Source organism: Lithobates pipiens, unplaced genomic scaffold, assembly GCF_037356315.1.
Source record: "Lithobates pipiens isolate NorthernLeopardFrog02 unplaced genomic scaffold, aLitPip1_a1.2 Scaffold_30, whole genome shotgun sequence".
NCBI classification, from domain to species: Eukaryota; Metazoa; Chordata; class Amphibia; order Anura; family Ranidae; genus Lithobates; species Lithobates pipiens.
In genome coordinates this window covers 53,469,973-53,493,817 of record NW_027507791.1, presented here as the reverse complement: position 1 = coordinate 53,493,817, position 23,845 = coordinate 53,469,973, and the positions used below count along the sequence as shown (strand labels likewise).

Below are 23,845 nucleotides of genomic sequence, written 5' to 3'. Positions count from 1 at the left end.
ATAATTACCGGCTGATAATCTGAGTAGATGGACATGGCATCACATCCCCGCAGACCAGCACATAATCCCTCCATTTAATCAGCCGCTCCTTTTTATTCCTTTCTATTTTATTACTGGATGTCTGAACACACTGTTCTGGCTCATTCCGAGCAAACCTTCAGCTCTGGACAGGCTGCTCTTGTGGCGTTAAATCTTATTATTATTATTATTATTACTACTTTAATCTTTCATTATGTTAAAATGGAACTATAGACTTTTTTTATGTTATGAGACCTGCTTACAGTGACTCTGTAATTTTTAAAGTGGTTGTAAACCCTTCCATATCCGCAGTGAAGTGACTGACCTCAGGTGATACAGAGAGAAAACAAATTCTCCTATGTAAGTTGTACCTATTTATCTGCTTGTTTTCTTCCTTACATCTCATCAACCTCCATATAAAGCTTGTCTGAGCGGTCAGAAAAAAGAGGCGGAGAACTGAAATTACATACTACAGAGCTCATTCAGAAGAGCTGATTGGAGGGGAAACAGCCCCCACCTTCACAGAGCACACAGGAACACAGCTGAGGCTGTCAATCAAAGGCTGTGTGCTGGAGCTCCCTCCCCAGTGACCTTTTATTTTTTTCCTCTTGGTGTTAGGAAAACTTGCCAGAAGTGACTTCAAATGATCAAATGGATAAAATGAGATCACAATTTTCTGCATAACAACATCAGCTTTCATGTTCTAAAAAAATTGGGCTAACTTCACTGTTTTTATTTTTTATTTTTTTATTTTTTTTTATTCATTGAAGTGTATTTTTTCCCAAAACATTGAGACTGCTGTGCAAATACAGTGTAACATCAAAATATTGCAACGACCGCCATTTTATTCTCTAGGGCCTCTGCTAAAATAAATGTGTGTGTGTGTGTGTGTGTATGTGTGTATGTATAGATAGATAGATATAGATATATAAAATTCGAGCTGGGCGATTTTTCTATTAACAAAAAAATAAAAATCTGCAATAAAAAAAAAAAAACTGGATTCACGTTTCGAATCGAGTTTTCTTTTTATTTTATTTTTATGGACACCGCACCAGTCCTCAGGACCGGCACGGTGATGAAAAAGAAAAATCTAAAAAAATCGAATTGCTTACATTTTGAATCGATTTGACCTCTGAAATCCATTCAAGATTTAAATCGATTTTCCCCAGCCCTAATATATATATATATATATATATATATATATATATATATATATATATATATATATATATATATATATATATATATATATATATATATATATATATATATATATATATATATATATATATATATATATACACATGCAATGCATGAGTCTATCCATACTACACAGAGGGGGTGGCTGGAGAGAGGGGCCGGCGCCTGAGTGCCCCTTATGGACGCACCACCACTGCTGCTATTTAAAAAAAAAAAACTAAAAAAAAAAAGGTGATTTTATTGCTGCTGGTCTCTTGTGTCCTTATCTGTCAATGGCTGGATAGGATTTAAAGGTGAAGCTTGGCTACAAAAGATATACTCTATATCTTTAGTGAGCTAACTAACGTAATGAAGTATGGCTCACATTGTGCAGCTGGAATTCTGTAAAAATGTTCCGCGCAGGGTGCCTGGTCCTCTTCCTATGGCTGATCTTTTGGTGCTGTAGGGTTAATAGGTTTTGGTATTCTGTGAAACTGCTGTGACAAAATTCCCAAATGAGAGTTCTTTCACTGCACCCCTGTACCATGATCTTTTTAGTTCGAGACGAGCCTCTCGTCAGCTACATGGAGGAGTTCTTTGCTGCAGACTTCTGAGACCGGGTGGGGTGGAGACGGGGTGCCCAGCTGCAGAAGAGGTGCAAAGGCCACATGAACTGGCCTGGCAGCCCATGGGGCCTTGTTTGACTTTCCCCCATTCACAGATTTTTACACTTTTTTTTTTTTTTTCACATTTTTAAAGGCCGCAAAAGAATGGGGACAGTCCTCCATTAGGAACTTTTTTTTTTTTTTTTAAACAACTTCACAGGAGACTCTGAGCTCTTAACCCCCGCAGTGCTGGAAGTTCAGAGGCAGGAAGAAGACGGGGCATGCATGCACAAGACTTCTACAGGATCCAGTTGCCTTAAAGTGATTGTAAAGTCTTGTTTAACCAAGGACCTGAAGGATTTTGCCCCCTTAATGACCGGGCCATTTTTTGCGATGCGGCACTGCGTCGCTTTAACTGACAATTACGTGGTCACACAGCGCTGTACCAAAACAAAATTGATGTCCTTCTTTTTTTTTTTTTCTTTTTTTTTTCACAAATAGCTTTCTTTTGGTGGTATTTGATCACCACCTGAGGTTTTTATTTTTTGCGCTATAAACAGAAAAAAAGAGCGACAATTTTGAAAAAAATGTATATATTTTTTGCTTTTTATCCAGAAAAAAAATAAATTTCTTCATCAGTTTAGGCCAATATGTATTCTACATATTTTTCGTAAAAAATATCGAAATAAATATTGATTGGTTTGCGCAAAAGTTATACCGTCTACAAAACAGGGGATAGATTTATGGGGTGTTTTTTACCTAGTAATGGCAGCGATTTGCGTTTTTTTTTTAGCAGGATTGCGACAGACAGATTGGACCTTTTTGACACATTTTTGGGACCAGTGACATTTATACAAATTCACTATTTACTGTGTAAATGTTACTGGCAGGGGAGGGGTTAACAATAGGGGGCGATCAAGGGGTTAAATGTGTTCCCTGGGAGGTGTTTCTAGCTGTGGGGGATGGGACTGACTGAAGGAGGAGACAGAACGCTGTTCCTAATTACTAAGAACAGCAGATCTGTTTCTCCTCCCCTGTCAGAAGGGAGATCTGTCTGTTTACATTAATAGATCCCTGTTCTGGGGCTCTGTGGAGCGATCGCAGGTGGCCGGTGGACATTGCCGCCGCCAGCCACGCACATCGACTCCCGACGTACACCTATGGCGATTTCATCCAGGAGAGCCAACTTGCCACAGTATGACGGCGGCTGGTCCATAAGCAGTTAAAAAGAAAGGTTACGTGACTTTGGACAGGGAGCGTTCCGAAAAAGAGATGATATCCAGTGAGCGGCAGTTGTGTGGACAAAAATGCCTTGTTGATGTCAGAGGAGAATTGGCAGACTGGTTTGAGATGATGCAACGGTAACTAAATAACCACTCCTTACAACCAAGGTATGCAGAATACCATTTCTGAATGCGCAACACATCGAACCTTGAAGCAGATGGGCTAGAGGAGCAGAAGACCACATCGGGTGGGTGCCACTCCCTCACCATAATTGGACAATAGAAGATTGGAAAAATGTTGCCTGGTCTGATGAGTCGCATTCAAATGGTTGGGTCAGAATTTGGTGTAAACAACATGAAAGCATTGATCCTTCCAGCCTTGAATCAACGGTTCAGGCTGGTGGTGGTGTAATGATGTGGGGAATATTTCCTTAGCACACTTTGGGCCCCTTAGTACCAACTGAGCATTGTTTAAATGCCACGGCCTACCTGAGTATTGTTGCCGACCATGTCCATCCCTTTATGACTACAGTGTACCCATCTTCTGATGGCTCCTTCCAGCAGGATAATGCACCATGTCACAAAGCTCAAACCATCTTACCACTAGACAATGAGGTCACTGTACTCCAGTGGCCTCCGCACTCACCAGATCTCATCCTATGGCCTCCACACTCACCAGATCTCAATCCAGTAGAGCACCTTTGGGATGTGGTGGAATGGTAGAATTTGTATTGTGGATGGGCAGCAACTGCATGATGCTATCATGTCAATATGGACCAAAATCTCTGAGGAATGTTTCCAACACCTTGTTCAATCTATGCCAGAAAGAATTAAGGCAGTTCTGAAGGCAAAAGGGGGTCCAACCCGGTACTAGCAAGGTGTACCTCATAAAGTAGCCGGTGAGTGTATATATTAAGCTGTTTGATTGGAGTTTAACTTTAAATCAAGCCGCATTGTCACTCTGGTGGCATTGGCCTTCTTTTGGCTTCCCCACTGTAGTCTATCAAGAATGGACTCTAGAAGTGGGAACTGTAATGGGAAGCTCACAGGGGAGGCCAGGCTGGGACTTCAGGATGAGAGGTGGCAAAGGATAGAACCCTCCATCTATGGTGTACAGCAGCCTTTCTCAACACAGAGTAACCTTTGAAACAACTTTCCGGTCTCGGGGAACCCCCTCTAGAAAATACAGAATCTAGAGCTAACGATACATTAGTGTGATAGTCAGTGGAAAGAATGCTCCTAAACCCTTGTACACACGGTCGGAGATTCCGACGGAATGTCTCCTATCGGACCGTTTTGTCGGATAATCCGACTGTGTGTGGTCTCCATATTCCGACGGACCAAGTTTTCCAACTTGTCTATAAAATTTTCCGACAACATGCTCCAATCGAACACACTCCGATCATGTGTAGCCTACTCCGACGGACAAAGTGCCACGCATGCTCAGATCAAATTCCTAGACCAAAGCTATTGGCTACTAGCCTGAACGTAGTCCCATCGTAACGAAATAACGTCATCACGTTATGTACAATCGGATTTTCCGACAACTTTGTCCGACCGTGTGTATGCAACAGTTTCGGACAAAATCCGTCGGACAAAATCCAACGGATTTGGTTGTCAGAATGTCCGACCGTGTGTACAAGGGCTTACACTTGTGGTCATTGAGAAGAATGGCCCCTTACAGATAGCTAACTAGATCAGAGGTGAGGTCAGTGGGAACTTATCCGAGAGGCAGAAATTGCTCAAGTATCAACTAACGCCCTCTGGAGGAACTCTAGTTGAGAAAATTTGGCATGCAATAAAAACCCTGCTGGGAACCGCATACAATCCAAAACCTTTAAAAAAAAAAAATGATGGGTGTAGCTCCACTTTAAGACCTAACGTCCTGGCTGTAACTAGTAATTTCACCAAAGCTGGGGAGCTGCATATTTGTTTGCTGCGGTGTAGAATGTCCGTGACGGAGCAGTAACAGCTGGAGGCGTGGTGCGTTGAGAATTTGTGATCCACGGTAAATAAATATGTTGGTCTGATCTCTGTCCTCTACAGCCGCAGCTGGCTCTCATATAATCGGGGAGGATGCATCGCACTGACGTAAGCCTCAGCATTTACAGCTGTTTGTGTTACTTTTTTTTTTTTAAAGGGCCCATGAGCTTGTTATTGCTGTTTCTGGCGGGGACGGTGAACAGCGACTTACAAGTCACAGCAGCTTAAAGATTCCTGCTGAATCAGTCAAATTTTGAGTTGTGTGCACCCCCTGCAGGCACCACCTGGCTCAACAAAAGTTGGTTTAACTGATCTGGGTGGGAAATGATTGGCCAAACAGTGACTGCATCCTATCAGTCCAGCGTGGGGATTTTCTCATTAGATATCTTCTCATTTCCCGTTGAGTCTGCAGAGCAGGAAGTGAAGAAAAGTCTCCCTAATGAGACAAATGACAAAACAAAATCCTGGGACGTTTTTTAAAGTGGTTGTAAACCCTTCCAAACCACTTTGACCTACAGGTAAGCCTAGATTAAGGCTTACATGTAGGTCCAAGCAATATCTCCTAAACCTATATGGTTTAGGAGATATTTGCCTGAAAACGGGCACCGCTGTCTACGGCGCATGCGCCGTAGACAGCGGCGCGCAGGCGCACTGAGCGCGGCATTTCCAAGAATGGAGCTGCCGCGCGTCGGCTCCCGTGCGCATGCGCGGGAATGACGTCATCGCGGCTTCGCCGAATGACAGCGGCGCAGCTGCGAGACTTTACCAACAAGATGGATGCGGCGGACTACAGGGGACAGCGGCGACTTCGCTGGCTCCTGTGTCAGGTAAGTGACACATAATGGGCTACTATGCGATGCATAGTAGTCCATTATGCTTTGCCTTTGCAGGGAATGAAAGAGGAAGTAAACTCATCAGGGTTTACTTCCTCTTTAAGCCTTAAGCCTTGTACACACGATCCAATTGTTGGCCAACAGAGCGTCAGACTTTTATCAAAAGGACGTGTGCCTGGATCTTGTCTTGCATACTAACGGCACACAATTGTCGGCCAACAAACACGAACGTAGTGACGTTCTGCGAGGAATTTCAGCTCTTGAGCGCCACCCTTTGGGCACCTTCTGCTAATGTCATGTTTGGTTAGCATAGATTCAGAGCGTGCGTGTTTGTACTTTGGTTTGATGGACTTGTGTACAGACGATATGAAAATCTGACAACAGACCATTGTTCGCCGGAAATTTACTAGCTTGCCATCCAACATTTGTTGGCTGAAAGTTGTACAACAATTGTCTGAAGGAGCGTACTAACTGTTAGATTTTAGGCCAACAGTCTGTCATTACCCAATCCCCCGCCAACAATCTGATCGTGTGTATGACGCTTTATGTTATCCAAAATCCCCCAAAAACTTTGGCTTTAGATATATTTTAAGTCCTTAAAGTGGAAGTAAACCCATCGATTTAAACAGTTAAAAAAAAAAAAAAAAAAAAGGCATGCCGGGAATGCTAACTGCACATTGGCTGTCAGCCAAACTATCAAACCATCCAATGGGTGGTGTCATAACGAATCACATGTGCAGCACCATAGCAGTGGAAGATTAAACAGAGGCAAAGGTGGCAGCTTCCTTGGCTGAAAACGATAGGGCAGTTTACTTCCACTTTAATTCTACTGGTCATATGTATATCAGGGAATAGAAGGAGCGTTCACTGCTTGAACAGAACATGCTATTTTTAGCCTTCTATTCAATCGTTATCTGTTCAAGCTTGCATAAGTATTCTATTTGCTCCCTTATTCGGCTTTAATGACTTTGCCTGACTCTTCACTTGAAAGTCAAGATCACAGGACCTGTTCGATCTGGCAGTTGCTACCCTGTGCTTGACTCCATACGGTCTCCAGGCTTCTGTGAGTGCATAACTGTGTTTGATAACAGAGCCCTGTAGCGAAAGCGGTATTATAACCTAAAGCCAAACCATCAGATGAGTATAGGCTCTGTGTTCACCACTGGACAAAACAAGAAGATAACCCATGGAGTCCGGGCACAGCCCCACTGCATGGGGGGAAAATTTAAAAATTTCACAGAGTTTGGCTTTAAGACGACCCCCTAACTCAAAACCCGAGGAGTCAGACACAACTCAAAGTGAAGAAAATTAAGGGGTAAATCCAAATTGCTCATTTGTAAGTCTGCACAATTCTAATAATTCCCCCCCCCCCCCCCCCCCCATGCAGTCGGGCTGTGCCCGGACTCCATGGGTTATCTTCTTGTTTTGTCCAGTGGTGAACACAGAGCCTATACTCACCTGATGGTTTGGCTTTAGGTTATAATACCGCTTTCGCTACAGGGCTCTGTTATCAAACACAGTTATGCACTCTAAGCCCCGCTTCCTTTTTTCTATTGGTGCAAAGTCCGATTGAATAACCCATTTCTTTTATAAACACAACTGTGGTTGGTTCTATATAGGGATTGTTGAGGTAAACTCCTCTGGCCTTGTAGGTTGTTTGGTTTTTATTCAAATGGACTTTGCACCAATAGAAAAAAGGAAGCGGGGCTTATAGTGTATGATTCCCAAAACAAATTAAAGTGATACTAAAGCACTTCTTGTTTGTACTTACCTTCTCTGTGCAACAATATTGTACAGAGCGGTCCATTACCTCTTCTTTAGCAGTCCTCTGCTGCTGCTCTCCACTCCTTGCTACAGGTGACCCCTCCGCAAACCCTGTGCTGAGTGGCACCCATGCGGGTGTGCTTCCGAGCTGAGCTGTGCACGTCCATAGATGCAGTGTGGCTTGGACATGCCCTCCGTGACGCCTGCTGTTGCCAGTGTCTCCTGTGAGAAGAGGAATTGGAGGGAGAAGATCTGCAGCCGGGACAGTGCTGGATTGATCAGAGGGGACAGGTAAGTGTTTAGGGTTGAGAGAGGAGGTTAGAAAATGTTTAATACAGGGAATTCATTAAGGCAAAAATGTTTTAGCCTTTAGAACCACTTTAAGCATATACTAAAGTTAGGTGTGGGTGTTGTAGATGAATGTAATGATCTTTACTTCCTGGAGGTGCAATATATTTGTGTTCATGGCTGTGAGCCATACGTCGGACACTCCGCATTAGGGTTTGACAATAACAAGTTTCACAAATAATTTCTCATGAAAAAAAAATACTCAACTAATGTGCAGGACTAGAAGAGCTTATTCCCAGCCAGGGTTTCATGGAACCCCAGGGTTCCTCCATAGGTTGCTACAGCTGTGGCTGATTGATTTTCCCATCCAATGGTGCCTGCTTAGTTTCAAGGACAGCACAGTTTGGTAGAGTCAGTGGCATGGAAACGGTGATCTTTTAAGTTGTCTGAAAGGGTTACATTCTTACTACTTCTGCAAGGGGCACATTCTTCCCACTGTCCACCAACGTAAGGAGCATTCTTCCCACTGTCCACCAATGTAAGGAGCATTCTCCTCACTGTCCACCAATGTAAGGGACATTCTTCCCACTGATCACCAATGTAAGGAACATTCTTCCTACTGTCCACCAACGTAAGGAGCATTCTCCTCACTGATCACCAATGTAAGGAGCATTCTTCCTACTGTCCACCAACGTAAGGAGCATTCTCCTCACTGATCACCAATGTAAGGAACATTCTTCCTACTGTCCACCAACGTAAGGAGCATTCTCCTCACTGTCCACCAATGTAAGGAGCATTCTTCCTACTGTCCACCAACGTAAGGAGCATTCTCCTCACTGATCACCAATGTAAGGAACATTCTTCCCACTGATCACCAATGTAAGGGACATTCTTCTCACTGATCACCAATGTAAGGGACATTCTTCTCACTGATCACCAATGTAAGGGACATTCTTCCCACTGATCACCAATGTAAGGAACATTCTTCTCACTGATCACCAATGTAAGGGACATTCTTCCCACTGATCACCAATGTAAGGAACATTCTTCTCACTGATCACCAATGTAAGGGACATTCTTCCCACTGATCACCAATGTAAGGAACATTCTTCCCACTGATCACCAATGTAAGGAGCATTCTTCCCACTGATCACCAATGTAAGGAACATTCTTCTCACTGATCACCAATGTAAGGAACATTCTTCCCACTGATCACCAATGTAAGGAGCATTCTTCCCACTGATCACCAATGTAAGGAGCATTCTTCTCACTGATCACCAATGTAAGGAGCATTCTTCTCACTGATCACCAATGTAAGGAGCATTCTTCTCACTGATCACCAATGTAAGGAACATTCTTCTCACTGATCACCAATGTAAGGAACATTCTTCTCACTGATCACCAATGTAAGGAACATTCTTCTCACTGATCACCAATGTAAGGGACATTCTTCCCACTGATCACCAATGTAAGGGACATTCTTCCCACTGATCACCAATGTAAGGAACATTCTTCTCACTGATCACCAATGTAAGGGACATTCTTCCCACTGATCACCAATGTAAGGGACATTCTTCCCACTGATCACCAATGTAAGGAACATTCTTCTCACTGATCACCAATGTAAGGGACATTCTTCCCACTGATCACCAATGTAAGGAACATTATTCCCACTGATCACCAATGTAAGGGACATTCTTCTCACTGACCACCAATGTAAGGGGCATTCTTCCCACTGATCACCAATGTAAGGAACATTCTTCTCACTGATCACCAATGTAAGGGACATTCTTCCCACTGATCACCAATGTAAGGGACATTCTTCTCACTGACCACCAATGTAAGGGACATTCTTCCCACTGATCACCAATATAAGGAACATTCTTCTCACTGATCACCAATGTAAGAGACATTCTTCCCACTGATCACCAATGTAAGGAACATTATTCCCACTGATCACCAATGTAAGGGACATTCTTCTCACTGACCACCAATGTAAGGGACATTCTTCCCACTGATCACCAATATAAGGAACATTCTTCTCACTGATCACCAATGTAAGAGACATTCTTCCCACTGATCACCAATGTAAGGAACATTATTCCCACTGATCACCAATGTAAGGGACATTCTTCTCACTGACCCCCAATGTAAGGGACATTCTTCTCACTGATCACCAATGTAAGGAACATTCTTCCCACTGATCACCAATGTAAGGAACATTCTTCCCACTGATCACCAATGTAAGGGACATTCTTCCCACTGATCACCAATGTAAGGGACATTCTTCTCACTGATCACCAATGTAAGGAACATTCTTCCCACTGATCACCAATGTAAGGAACATTCTTCCCACTGATCACCAATGTAAGGAGCATTCTTCCCACTGATCACCAGTGTAAGGAGCATTCTTCCCACTGATCACCAGTGTAAGGAGCATTCTTCCCACTGATCACCAGTGTAAGGAGCATTCTTCCCACTGATCACCAGTGTAAGGAGCATTCTTCCCACTGATCACCAGTGTAAGGAGCATTCTTCCCACTGTCCACCAATGTAAGGAGAATTCTCACTGTCCACCAATGTAAGGAGAATTCTCACTGTCCACCAATGTAAGGCAACATTCTTCCCACTGTCCACCAAACGTAAGGCAACATTCTTCCCACTGTCCACCAAACGTAAGGCAACATTTTTCCCACTGTCCACCAATGTAATGGGATTTTTTTCTACTTACTCCCGGTGATTGATTAGGTTTAAGCATGGGTTCCCCAACACCTTTAATTTTATTTTAAGTGTTTTTGGAGAAAATTTTTTGAGAAAGATTGGACTAGAACGTGACTGCCTTTACAGGCCTCCAACTTTGGACATTTGCTTGCAAAGGACATGGAGATGTTAGACAAGATAAATACATGGACATCTTCTGCAATCTTTGCATGTGGACTTATGCTGCTTGGGAAGGATTGCACTAGTATGGACAGTTGTGGAAGGAACGTTTAAAATAAAATAGGGACAGTAGAGAGCAGTTCACCCATAACGAATATTTCCAATTGTGTAGGCGATAAAGAGTTTGTATGTCTCTTAGGTTGTGAATTTTCTGTGCTCAAGTTCCTTCCTAGGCCTGTATATCTGCTATACGAGATTCAAGGAGGTGTTGGGTTTATTATACATTTTCTAAAATAAAAATGTATCAAGAGGATTGATACCAGCTAACGGTGGGTATGAACACCCAAAATTCCAAGTTAGGTGGAAGCGGAACCAGCAAGAGTGACATAAGTAGCACCAGTGACAAGAACCCACTTATACAGTACTGTATCTGAAAAAATACTTTTGCTTGGGCTGGTTGCTTATTGAAAAAATGTAGGTGATGTATACTTCGTATATAGTCAAGTCAGGTATGTCTATAGGTCATTTAAACAGGGTCTTGGCAATCTTCCTATAGCCTAGGCCATTTTTATGTAGAGCAACAATTCCTTTTTTCAGATCCTCAGACAGTTCTTAGCCATGAGGTGCCATGTTAAACTTCCAGTGACCAGTATGAGAGAGTGAGAGCGATAACACCAAATGTAACACACCTGCTCCCCATTCACACCTGAGACCTTGTAACACTAAAGAGTCACATGACACTGGGGAGGGAATGGCTAATTCAGCCCAATTTGGACATTTTCACTTAGGGGTGTACTCACTTTTGTTGCCAGCGGTTTAGACATTAATGGCAGTGTGTTGGGTTATTTTGAGGGGACAGCAAATGTACACTGTTATACAAGCTGTACACTCACTACTTTACATTGTAGCAAAGTGTCATTTCTTCAGTGTTGTCACATGAAAAGGTAGAATAAAATATTTATGAAAATGTGAGGTGTACTCACTTTTATGAGATACTGTATGTATATAATGATGGGTTTGGGTTTCACCTCTTGTATGTATTCTTGTCCATCACACAGGTTCTGTTGAAGTCCGATGCCCCAACAGGTGACGTTCTATTGGATGAAACTCTGAAGCACATTAAAGCCACAGATCCCGCAGAAACTGTGCAGAGCTGGATAGAATTACTCACTGGTAAGGTTTGATTACTATCTTCAGATGCTGCCGCTTCTTATTTGTATGACCTCATAAACTATGTATTGTGTTCAAACCGTTTAGGAAATCCATAGCATTTAATTTTAAACATGGTTAGATTGAGTGCCGTGTTTTTTCCAGAATGTGGAATGATTGCTTTTTTTTTTTTTTTTTTATTTTTTTTTGTCGGTTGTTTATAGGGTTTTCTTCTCCTTTTGCTTGCAGAGTAGCATCAGCTGCAGTGCAGCACTGCCTTTTGTGGGTCAGAAACCAAGCAGCAAGATTTAAAACTGACCTTTTACCCATGAAAAATAATGTTCTTTAGCGGGGGTCTCCAAACTGCGGCCCAGGGTCGGATGTGGCCCTTTGCTTTCCTTTATCTGGCCCTTGGGGCACTATTCCATCCACTAATACCAACAATGGAGCACTATTCCTGTCACTGACACCCACAATGGGGCACTATTCCTCCCACTGACACCAGTTAAGTGTACAATTCCTCCCACTGACACCAAGAATAGGTGGAAATTCCTTCCGTTGACACCACAAATGGGGCATTATTCCTTCCATTGACACCAAGGATGGGGGCATAAGTCCTTTCATTGACACCAACGATAGGCCGCTACTTCTCTTGCTGACACAAACAATGGGGCACTATTTTTCTTGACTGACACCAATGAGGGGGCACTATTCCTCCAACTAACACCAAAAATGGGTCACTTTTCCTTCCACTGACACCAAGGATGGGGAACTATTCCTTCTACTGACACCAAGAATAGGTGAAAATTCCTTCCATTGAAACCACTAATGGGATATTTATTCCTTCCATTGACACAAAGGATGGGGCATAATTCCTTTCATTGACACCAACGATGGGCCGCTACTTCTCTCGCTGACGCCAACAATGGGTGGGGCACTATTTCTCTTGACTGACACCAATGATGGGCTACTATTCCTCTAACTAACACCAAAAATGGGTCACTTTTCCTTTCACTGACATCAAGGATGGGGAACTATTCCTTCTACTGACACCAATGATGGGGCACTAGTCGATCAACTGACACCAGAGATAGGGCATTGTTTACTCCCACTGGTCGCCTGGACATTTTCTACTTTCTCTGGCCCTAGTCCGGCCCCCCTAAAGTCTGAAGGACCGCAAACTCGCCCTTTGTTTAGAAAGTTTTGAGACCCCTGTTCTTTAGCAAGGAACATACATTCCACATTAATAATTACTCTACCAAAATTAGTGTGCGCCATAACTTGCCTCCAACATTGTGCTTGTTTCTCCTTGCTGGAGGTTGCCATTTTGCCTCTAGTGGCTCTGATTTTTGGCACAGTGCCAAAAATGAAGAGCAACTGTGCATGTGCACAACAGAGTGAATCAGTGTATTACAGAATTTTAAACAGTATAGTTACAGTAACAGTATTATTTTTAATGTATAACATGGCTATACCTGCAAAAGGGGCCAGCATGATGTGAGCTAGCAGGACTTCTTTTTTTTAAATAAAGTTCCACTTTAATGCTTCAGCAAAGTTATAAACAACCTCTGCCCCAGGAACACAGCGGTTTGGAAGGCAATTGGTGCAACTGAAGAGTTAGCAAAGAGTTTAGTGTTTCCAAGGTATATGATCATGGTCGATAGATGGTGACCTTCCCAAGAAGTAATGTAGACCTAGCGCAAGCCTGATGGAGGTTAGAAGTGAAGAGGTGGCTCAAAGCTCACAGGACCAGGATAAAGCAAATAAAGCTTTTGCACAGCAATAATATAAGACCTCAGTCAGAGGTCCTGACCTAAGGGGGACAGTCGTAGAAAAATGCTCTTACTTCCAGAGGGCCCGAGATAAATTGATAGGGAAATTGTACTAGAAGTGCACCTACTGCAGTCCTGGACTGTAAGGCAGGGTGTGTCAGAACCATCCTGGGATAATAATTGTGTGGCACAGTAAGTATGCTTGGAAACGGGAGACCCAAGCCACTCTTAACGATCTTTGACTGTGCCACAAAATTGGGCAAGTGGCACTGGAGTAAGGGAGAGACGCTTCTGGTGGGAGATGAGGCATTGGCAGAGAATGGGGCAGAAAGTTAAAAAGGCTGGCACTCCTTGTGCTTCCAGTGTAAGGGCCGGTTCACACAGGGGGCGATGCGAGGCGACACAACTTGCCTCGCCGCGACCTGCCGTGACCTCAGCGGCGACTTGCAAATGACTTCTGTATAGAAGTCAATGCAAGTCGCCCCGAGGTCGCCCAAAAGTAGTACAGGAACCTTTTTTCTGAGTCGGAGCGACTCGAGTCGCTCCTCTTAGAACGGTTCCATTGTACAGAACGGGGGCGACTTGTCAGGTCGCGGCACGGCAAGTCGTGTCGCCTCGTGTCGCCCCCTGTGTGAACCGGCCCTAAACGTTTTATTGATCACACTACCATGGTTGGCCAAAAGTTGTAAGCATACATTCGCACTTTCATTCATGTAATCAATAAAACTTTTGCATTGGGATACACATGGGCTGCTGGTTTAGCTTCATGGAGGATGTTCACCTGTGAAGCAATGCAGCCGGGCACTGTTCACTGTTCGTGAACATTATAGTATCTGGTGAGCTGATTACTACTCTTTTGTGGGTATGGACCAGAGGCCTGGAAGACAGATGGGTCATGTTACTCTGAGTAATTCATGTGAAACCTCAGGTTCTCTAAGTGAGTCATGCTGTAAGTTACTCTGGGAGGCCCAAGACGTACACCATTGGAGCGGGGATCTCCAAACTATGGCCCTCCGGCTGTTGCAGAATTACACTTCCCATGAGGCATTGTAAAAGTCTGACTTTCAGACATGACTAGGCATGATTTCTTTTGGCTTCTGATGGATTTCTTTCTGACCACGCAGCCTATACTACTTTTAGTAATTACAGCTGATGATGGCATTAATTGTAGGATGATCACTCACACCTTACCCCACTTGCTGCCGTAAAGAACTCCTTTCTATACTGATGGTAATATTTCCTTCATGTTTATTTAATGCCCTTGTCCATTGAAAGTGGACCTTATTTTTCCAAAACTATAAACCCTTTTAATTTGGTAATTGTATATATATATTAGTTATATCCTTCCTAATTATTTTACTAACCATCCTTTATGATTAAGACCTCCTGTTGATTAGGCTAGCAGCTAAGCTTTGTACACACTCTAAGTCAGTGGTCTCCAAACTGTAGCCCTTTTGCCTGCCTTTATCTGACTCTTGGGCACAAATGCTCTCTCGGATATGAGGCACTATTCATCCTACTGACACCCAACGATAAGGCAAAATTCTTTCCACCAACACCTTCAGTGAGGAATAATTCCATCCACTGACCCCAATGATGAGGCAAAATTCTTTCCACCAACACCAACAGTGAGGAATAATTCCTTCCACTGACCCCAACGATGAGGCAATAAGGAACTTTCACCGCCATCAACAGTGGGGAATAAATTGTCCCACTGATGCCAACAATGGGCACCATGCCTTCCACCTACTCCAGCAATGGGGCATAATTCCTCCCACTAATATAAATGATGGGGCACTATTCCTCCCAGTGACATCAGTGATGGGGCACTATTTCTCCCAGTGACACCACTGATGGGGCACGATTCATCTCACAGGCATCATCATTAGGCACTATTCCTTCCACTAGCATCAATGGTGTGGCACTATTCCTCCTCCTGACTACAGGTGCTATGTCATTTTTTTTCTTTACCCCCACAGACCGACCATCCTAAGGCATTGTTCACTACTGACGCTGGGACATTTACTGCACCCGCTGGTCACAATTCAGCCCCCTAAAGTCTGAAGGACAGTAAACTGGCCCTTTGCTTTGAAAGTTTTGAGACCCCTGCCCTAATCATCAGTGCCCTTTTCACAGTGCACTGCCCAAAACTGTAGCCAATATTCAGTGCCAATATTTTGTAACTGAATCATACAGGTGTGTTGCTGTATGTGTAGCATATCGATAATACAGTACCTGCCAAGATTTGGATGCTTTTGCAGCTGCCACTTGGCATTCAGTGCTGTTAGCTTACTGGTAACTAGGGTTCTTAAATCGGTAGTAAACCCATGCATAAAACAGTTTTATTTCCAGCATGTGCCAGAAATGTAACACTCCCATTGGTTGTGCTCTTAACCAAACTGTCAAACCATCCAATGGCTGGTGTCATAACTGATCACACGTGCAACATCATGGCAGTTGTAGATTAAACAGAGGCAAAGATGGCAGCTTCCTTGGCTGAAAATGTTAGGGCGGTTTACTTACACTTTAAATCTTTCTCTTGGCATGTTTTTAATATATAGGTGGCAATTCAATTAATATAAACTAAATGACCTAAAACAAATCCTGACCTTTGTTTTCTTTCTTTCTTCATGCCAGGTGAAACATGGAATCCATTCAAGCTTCAGTATCAACTGCGCAATGTGCGTGAGCGCATTGCCAAGAGCTTGGTGGAGAAAGGAATTCTAACCACAGAGAAGCAAAATTTTCTACTGTTTGATATGACCACCCATCCTGTCACCAACACCACGGAGAAGCAGAGGCTGGTGAAGAAACTGCAAGAATGTGTACTTGAAAAATGGGTTAATGACCCGCATCGCATGGACAAACGGACACTAGGATTGCTGATACTGGCCCATGCCTCCGATGTCCTGGAAAACGCCTATTCCACCTTGCCTGATGAGAAATATGACATGGCCATGAACAGATCGAAAGATCTCCTAGATTTGGATCCCGACGTAGAAGCCAGCAAACCCAATGCCACAGAAATGATATGGGCCGTGTTGTCCGCTTTCAACAAATCTTAAGATATGTGGACAAAGATAGAGACATAGTAAACAATGTAACCGTATGATTCTCTAGGACAGCCTATGGGTTACCAAGAATAACGGAGCGCAAGTGCTGTGTTTAAACAGACTATGAACTTCGGATCCCCCCAGTTTGATTGCCCACCTTTTTATTTCCTTCACCATGAGCCTCCACTCTTTTTAAAAATCACTAATGTGTGTGTACAGAACACATTTTACAAAAGATGGACTTTCGAGGCACCTTTGTTGATGAGGCAATCACATTTTCATCACATAAGCACCAGTCTGGGTGGGCAATGAATGGCTTTGACCAATAACTTACTGGATCCATCCCTTTTGTTGATTTCATTGTGTTCCTAAACCTTGTAGTGATAGATGTAAGGGAAGCCATTCCATTTATCAATCTCAAGATGAATTATTCTAGAAGTACAAAGGACAAGCTACCCACAGTGCTCTTGGGGACTCCGGGCGAGGCCAAGTCAACACACGGAATGCAAACTTGTGGTGTTGCCTGCTTCCTGTAACCCACCCTCAGTCTTGTCAGTCTAAGTTAACTTTTTTTTTTTTTTTGTCTAACGTTCCAGCTGATCTGCAGCTGCCCTACTGTGGGCAAAAAGTGGCTATTTTCTGTCAATTTTTTTTTTCCGTAAGAGTTTTAGGTTTTCGTTTTTAGGCCAACAATGGTATCTCTTGAATTGATCGTAATACTAATCTCAATGCAGCTTTATAAGAGGTAAAAAGTATGATAAACCCCCTTTTGAAAAGGCAAATTGCACGCTGGTTTATAGTTTTGAAGAAGAAAAAAAAAGATAATTTTTTTTCATTAGGTCTAGCTAACAGCCTGGCTTTTTTTTTGTCATACAGTGTCAGTGGATATTTTGTGGCGTGAATGATGTGTATATGTTTGCACACTTGTACCTTTTTTTGCATTGATCTCTTGAAAATGTTTGTATGTATATGAGTGCAGTTTGAGGCGATGACTGCAATAATTGGCACGTCTGTTTTTAGGGACATTGTAAACTTCCTTTTAATCCACGTTGTCCAGGTTTGGTAAAAACGTACTGGAAAGCCCGATAATGGAACCTTTGCTTTGAATAGAGGCAAATTGAATATACAGAGAGCTGCACATCATGCAAACTTGTACATCAGATAGGTAAGCAGCCTCACTCTAATACCCTTCTGGTCATGTGTTGATGTGTTTTGCCCCGCTCACAGGGCTTAGTCACAGACCTCTATGACTAAGCCCTGTGGGCAGGGCGAAACATGGCGGGGGCATGGCCAGGATGGCATCAGACTGAGGCTGCTGCTACTCTTCTGTTGTAGGGATTTGCATGGTGTCTGGCTCTTGGGACATTCTTTTTGCCTCTATACATTGCAAGTAGTTGGGATGGATACTCCACCCAGACAATCGGCGGAACACACCAGACTTGGCTGTATAAGCCAGAGCAGGGACCCGAAGCTTTCATTAGGTTCACAGAACCTTGGCTTTGCTTTATATCACAAGGAAAGGACCATGGCTTTTCTTCCACATGTTTGTCCTATCCTAAGGTAAAGGTCACAATATGGGACAGACCATATTGTCTGTATGTTTTGCAGAGACCTTGAAAAATTATCCAGTAACTCCTGGACAGTTGTAGCTATATTAACAATGTTTTGTAGTGTATCATCTACCTTCTTATGCCATATTTATACGTACACCGTATACTGCACGTATATCCTTGATATATAGTTGTCTATAGTCTTGAGAAGCAGGCAAATTAAAAAGGGGACTACTTGCAGTAATAAGCCATAATAGCTGCTTAACTGTGTCTGTACATTTTGATTGAGTTTTATAGGCAAGTCAACAATCCACCTATTTTAGTCTGCTGTAACCCCACAGGCCTGTTTGCAAATCCAAGGGTTCTTCTGTATGTTCAGGACCACACTAGCCTTAGCCTGAGGCAAAAGTGGGACCCATCCTTTAAAAGGTGTCTGTAGCAGGAACTGAAGCTGGTTTGGGATAGAGGGAACTCCTGACCTGCATATTGTGGCAGGATAAGGATAACATCCATGGGGTATGCTTTGACAGCAGTGGGTTACATCTTTCAGATCTCTGTTCCTTTTCAATAAGGATATTTGGGAATGTCCATTTTTGATTAAATTATCCATTCTGCAATGGCTAGTGATGTCCCCAGTAGCTTATGTAGCTCAAGCAGGCTCATTGGGCTATTAGCTCCTGGCGTTTTACATGCTTTCATCCATCCTTTTTGCCTTTCAGGTATTCCTACACAATGTTCTTCTTTTGTTTTCAAAGGTTCGTGTCTCTTGAAATAACTCAATAACGTATGATTAACCAGCAACTGTTTCAAAAAGAAGTAAACTTGGTGTCTGGCATGTGATTCTGCAATTAGAAGGCATATGCTGAAAAATTTACTCATCAATCTGAATCCTCTTGGCAAACTATATACAGATAATAGGAGGCCATATCCAACAGATAGTGCTGCTCCAGGCCCCCATGGATAGCTGGTCATGCATTCTCTGCTAGAAGTCAGGGTCACAATTCAGAAAGTTTAATTATAGACATGAACGGTGCAATGCTACTACCTCCTCTGGTAATAATCCCTAGCCGCTCTAGAACCGCAAAGGGTTGCTGAAGCCTCACAGGTAACTTATTCCAGAAGATAAGCTGGCACAACGGTATAGTAGTTCAAACATGTCAACTTGTTTCGGCCACTAAGCCTTATTCATGAGTCATGAATAAGGCCTAAATGGCCAAACGCGTTGACATGTTTGTGGCTGTATTCCTCTGCACCAAATAAAGTCGTCATTCCACTGATTTGTATCGTTGTGCCGGCTTATTTTATGGAATCAGAAGGATTCATTGACTGGCTTACTCTACCTGAATGTCAGTTCCTTAAACTCCGGCTAAGTGTTGGAATTGGTCCAGTGTTTTGACACCTGACTGGCAGCCATAGGAGCCTGTAGCAACAGTACCTTTTTAGGATAGGTTCCCATTTACTGTTCGCATTGGTTTCTGAAAATTGTATGCCTGTTGGTATAGGAGTTTTAGACTTTCAAAAAAACACTTTTTTTGCTTGTGTTTATACACTTACCACACGGAAAAAATGAATTGATCACACCTAAGGTTACATTCACACTTGAGATTTGGCATGTTGTTGCATGCGTTTTCAGGCGTAAACATTTTTGTTAACATCAGTGAAAATTAAGTTACTAGGATTAGGAGACTGGCGTAAAAAGGTGTGGAAAACGCATATTACGCAAGTTTCTAAGGTTCTCCCATTAACTTATGAGGCGGAAAATATGCGATCCTGCTCCAAAGAAGCTCCTGTTCTGCTGTGGAGCAACAAACAGTACATTGCTCAGATGTGAACAGGAGCCATAGAATAAAAAGGAAATCTTATTGTCCAGTGTTGTCACACTTTTTGGAAATGCACAACTAATCGCTCAGGTGTGAACAGGGGCTAAAATATAATCATTATACTCGAGAAGGTCGCTGTCACTGACCTTAACTTGGCCTTCTAAACGAGGGATTCTCAACCAGGTTTCCATAAAACCATAGGGTTGCTAGGGATTCCTTGAGCAAGGAGCAATTTTTGCCTCTTAGATAAGTTCCCACTGATGACACCATCAATCTTTTTAGCTTTCTGTAAGGGGTAATTTCCAATGACCACAAGTGTAAGGAGCATTCTTCCCACTGACCTTCATACTAATGTATCATAACTTATAGATCTAGTCATTTTCAGCAGGAGTTCCCTGAGCCTGGAAAGTGGTTTGAAAAGCTGCTCTAAACCCCAATGCCCAAAAACTAACCTTTAACCTATCCCCTAATGCTGTCCCTTCAAGAACTAAAACCTCAGTCTGGATTTACCAGATCCCCAGAAGATGGTAGAGCAGTGATTCTCAACCAGGGTTCTGTGGAACCCTAGGGTTCCTCCAAAGGTTGCTAGGGGTTCCTTCAGCATTGGGCAAGTTCTGCCTCTCAGATAAGTTTCCACTCACACCATTGATCTTTTTAGCTATCTGTAAGGAGGTAATTCTTCCAAATGACCACAAGTATAAGGACCATTCTTCCCACTGATCATCACACTAATGTATCATGAGTTCCCCAAGACCAGAAAACTATTTGAAGGGTTCCTCTGTGTTGAAAAGGTTGAGAAAGGCTGATGTAGAGACTTTCTCTGTATGACACGTTAGTCGTGGGCAAGGAATGGGACAGGACAAACCCTAAAAAAAAAAAAAATCTGGAATCTTGGGCAACAGTCTCGTTGTGACTGCTGCAATTCTGACTATTCAAGAAATTCAGCGCGTGGGCCAGGCAGAGAAGAGGTTAGTCAACTTTGTTCGCATTGGGGAGTAGTTGGCCCCAAAAACAGATACATTATGGTCAGGAAATCTCCAAGGTTGTGAGTGGGGAACCCAGATGAAGGAGAATTCCCTTTGTATAGCAGTAAGGTCATGTAAAAGGAACAAAAAGCTCTCAAGTGTGGTGATGGTTGGTAATGGAAATGTGTAGGGGGTTTTAATGAGAAGTACATCTTCTGCAAACCGGCTGAGTAGAAACTATGAAGAATCCATTCTAAATCTGGTCATTTTAGACAGTCCCAATTAAAATACATTGCTCGGAAAAATTAAAGAATTTTTGTTGAGTACCATCCAGCGGAATCAACCATTTGCCAAATTGTTTTCAAAGGACAGAGTTATCCCCATCAAACCGAACTGATAGTGACGTATTTCATCTGTATATAATGTGCCAAGAGGGTTGGGGTAGTTAATAAAGCGTACATGTCCACTGTGAAGGAAACCTAGGCTGAAAGGAATAATTAGAGCGCCACTTCTGGCTGCCTCCTGAATATGCTAGTTAACTGTCTCTCTGGTTTCAATACCTTGAGTCACTGAGCTGTAGCAAGTTGGCTCAGAAACCAGCCATACTCCTTATGTGTATGCGTTTTTAGGTCAAGGACTCGTAATCTATATAAAAAATTGAGCACCACAAGTTGAGATTAAAATGGTTCTAAAGTCAATTTTTTTATTTATTTTTTAATACCATAATGCATTCCCTGCATTAAGGTTAACAATGTCCCAATAGCTTAATCACTCACCCCTCCCTTTCCCCAAACACTTACCTTAGTCCTCAATCGATCCAGAGATGTGCCCTTCTCCTGCTCTCATAGGACTCAAAGGCAGCAGAGGGAGCCATTGGTTTATGCTGCTGTCAGTCAAACCCTGGGGCTGGGCCGAGCTGTGTGCTATGATGGCACACTCGTAATTGGGCTGTGTGCTTCCGTAGATGCACACAACCCAATTACGAGTGTGCCATCATAGCACACAGCTTGCTATGGGGGACACACTCCGATAAGGAGAAGCGGGGAGTGCCAGCTGGGGACTTCAGTAGAGGAGGCAATGGGCAGCTCTGTACATTGATAGGCAGGGAAGAATGACATATTCGTTTTAGCTAAAATAAAAAAAACATCTTTTAGAACCACTTTAAGTACAGTGAACATTTATTATTCTCAACAAATGGTCAGAAAGCATATCCAACTTGGTTTGGCGGCTCACAAACCCCTCTTATTCAGGGTTAGAATTCCAGCTGGGGTTGCCTGTCTGACAGCTGTTTGTTGTGAGTAATAATTGTTCACTGGTCCTAAGCTTAGGCTTTGGCATTCTCATCCTTTTTATATAGACCTTCAGGGAGCTCCAGGAATGCCTCGGCTGAGAGAAATCAGCCTCCAAGGTTTGGAATCAGTACCCATCTCGCGCACATCTGAGTCCAGCGCTCTCCCAACTAGGTTTGTGACTCTGGAAGTATTGAGGCCATTGGATTACCATGACAGCCGGACATCTGTCATTTACAGAAAAGGTCCACAATGGCAGGCTGTGTATTCTCTCAGTACAAGTTTCCATTAGAGGTGAAAGCATTTGATTTCGCAGAGACTGATCAAAAAAAGGAAAACATTCCTCCTTGAGTAGATGTTCTTGTTTAAGAAAACAAAGACTATATCTCAATCTTTGCTTCCAGTAGCAGTCAATAAAGCTGATCCTTAGTTTTTTTCCCTCATGCTGCACAGGTAGAAAAAAAAAAGAAGAAAATTCCTGTTGCTATTGGTAACAGAGACAGTTTAATAAAGAGGCCATTTGTTTGCTAGGAAGGAAAAAAGCTGTGAGGGCTGTGGGTGGTTTGGCAGACACTTTGGCCATTTTCTGTTGGCGTTTTTCTTTCGTGATCTTCGACTTACGGCTACCTAGATCCTCTCTGGTAATAAAAGGGGAATTCTACATTTTTAGATATATATAAGAGGGAAAGCTTAGCATCTTTTCTGTCTAATGAAGCCTTTGTTTCAAACCAGTATAGCATTTGTAACTCTGTATATTTTCGTTAGTTATTATATATTCTTTTAATTAGATTTTTTAAAATATTACTGTATGATTAAATATCTTGAAATATGTATTTTTTTTTTGTTATTTTTCAAATTACCAATCAATGTACAGGGGTTTTGTTAAAGTGTATGCGTGGTCTATTTGATGTGGAGGCAGCCATCTTGTCACGGCCAATGTTTAACCCAATGTGTTAGTGACGTTGGGCCTTGTGTATCAGAACAGTGGCAATCATATTCATTCCAGACTTTATTTTTTACTGTATGTTACTTAGAAAGTTAAAGATTGGAATCAAATTGTGAGCATCACCACCCATTTCTTTTGGAGCACCCCATTTATAATGGCTTCCTCTGCTGTACTTAGGTTAAGAATGCACTTTAAAAGAAGTTGAATCAAAACACAACGGATAGTGGATTGTATAAATGAGATATGCAGGACCAAAGTGATGCACTTGTTGAGTCTTTTGAATGAAGCATCTTTCAAATAAAAGTCTGTATAGTATTTTAAATCCTGAGTTTGTGTCTTCAGTTGTTGCAAAATTAAAAGCGAAAAGTATAACCAATGCCCCCAAGGCACCATTCCAGTCTAGAAGGTTGCATTTTCTTGCCTTGATGCTGCCCTCACACATATATGCAGTGCCACAGAGGTGGGCTTTTCTGCTTGGCTGCTGCACATAAACATCTATTCATCTGTGCTGAGTGTGCTCACTTGGTG

General features: G+C 42.7%; 1 protein-coding gene across 1 annotated transcript in view; it reads left to right on the top strand.

Moving 5' to 3' along the window:
- GOLPH3L (golgi phosphoprotein 3 like) overlaps positions 1–23,639 on the top strand; it is an 89,839-nt gene extending 66,200 nt beyond the window's left edge. The window contains exons 4-5 of the mRNA XM_077464228.1: positions 11,832–11,946; positions 16,332–23,639. Of these exons, the coding sequence (XP_077320354.1) occupies positions 11,832–11,946; positions 16,332–16,759 (543 nt within the window). The 3' untranslated portion in view covers positions 16,760–23,639. The remainder of the gene's footprint in view (positions 1–11,831; positions 11,947–16,331) is intronic.
- Positions 23,640–23,845: the final 206 nt, after the last annotated feature.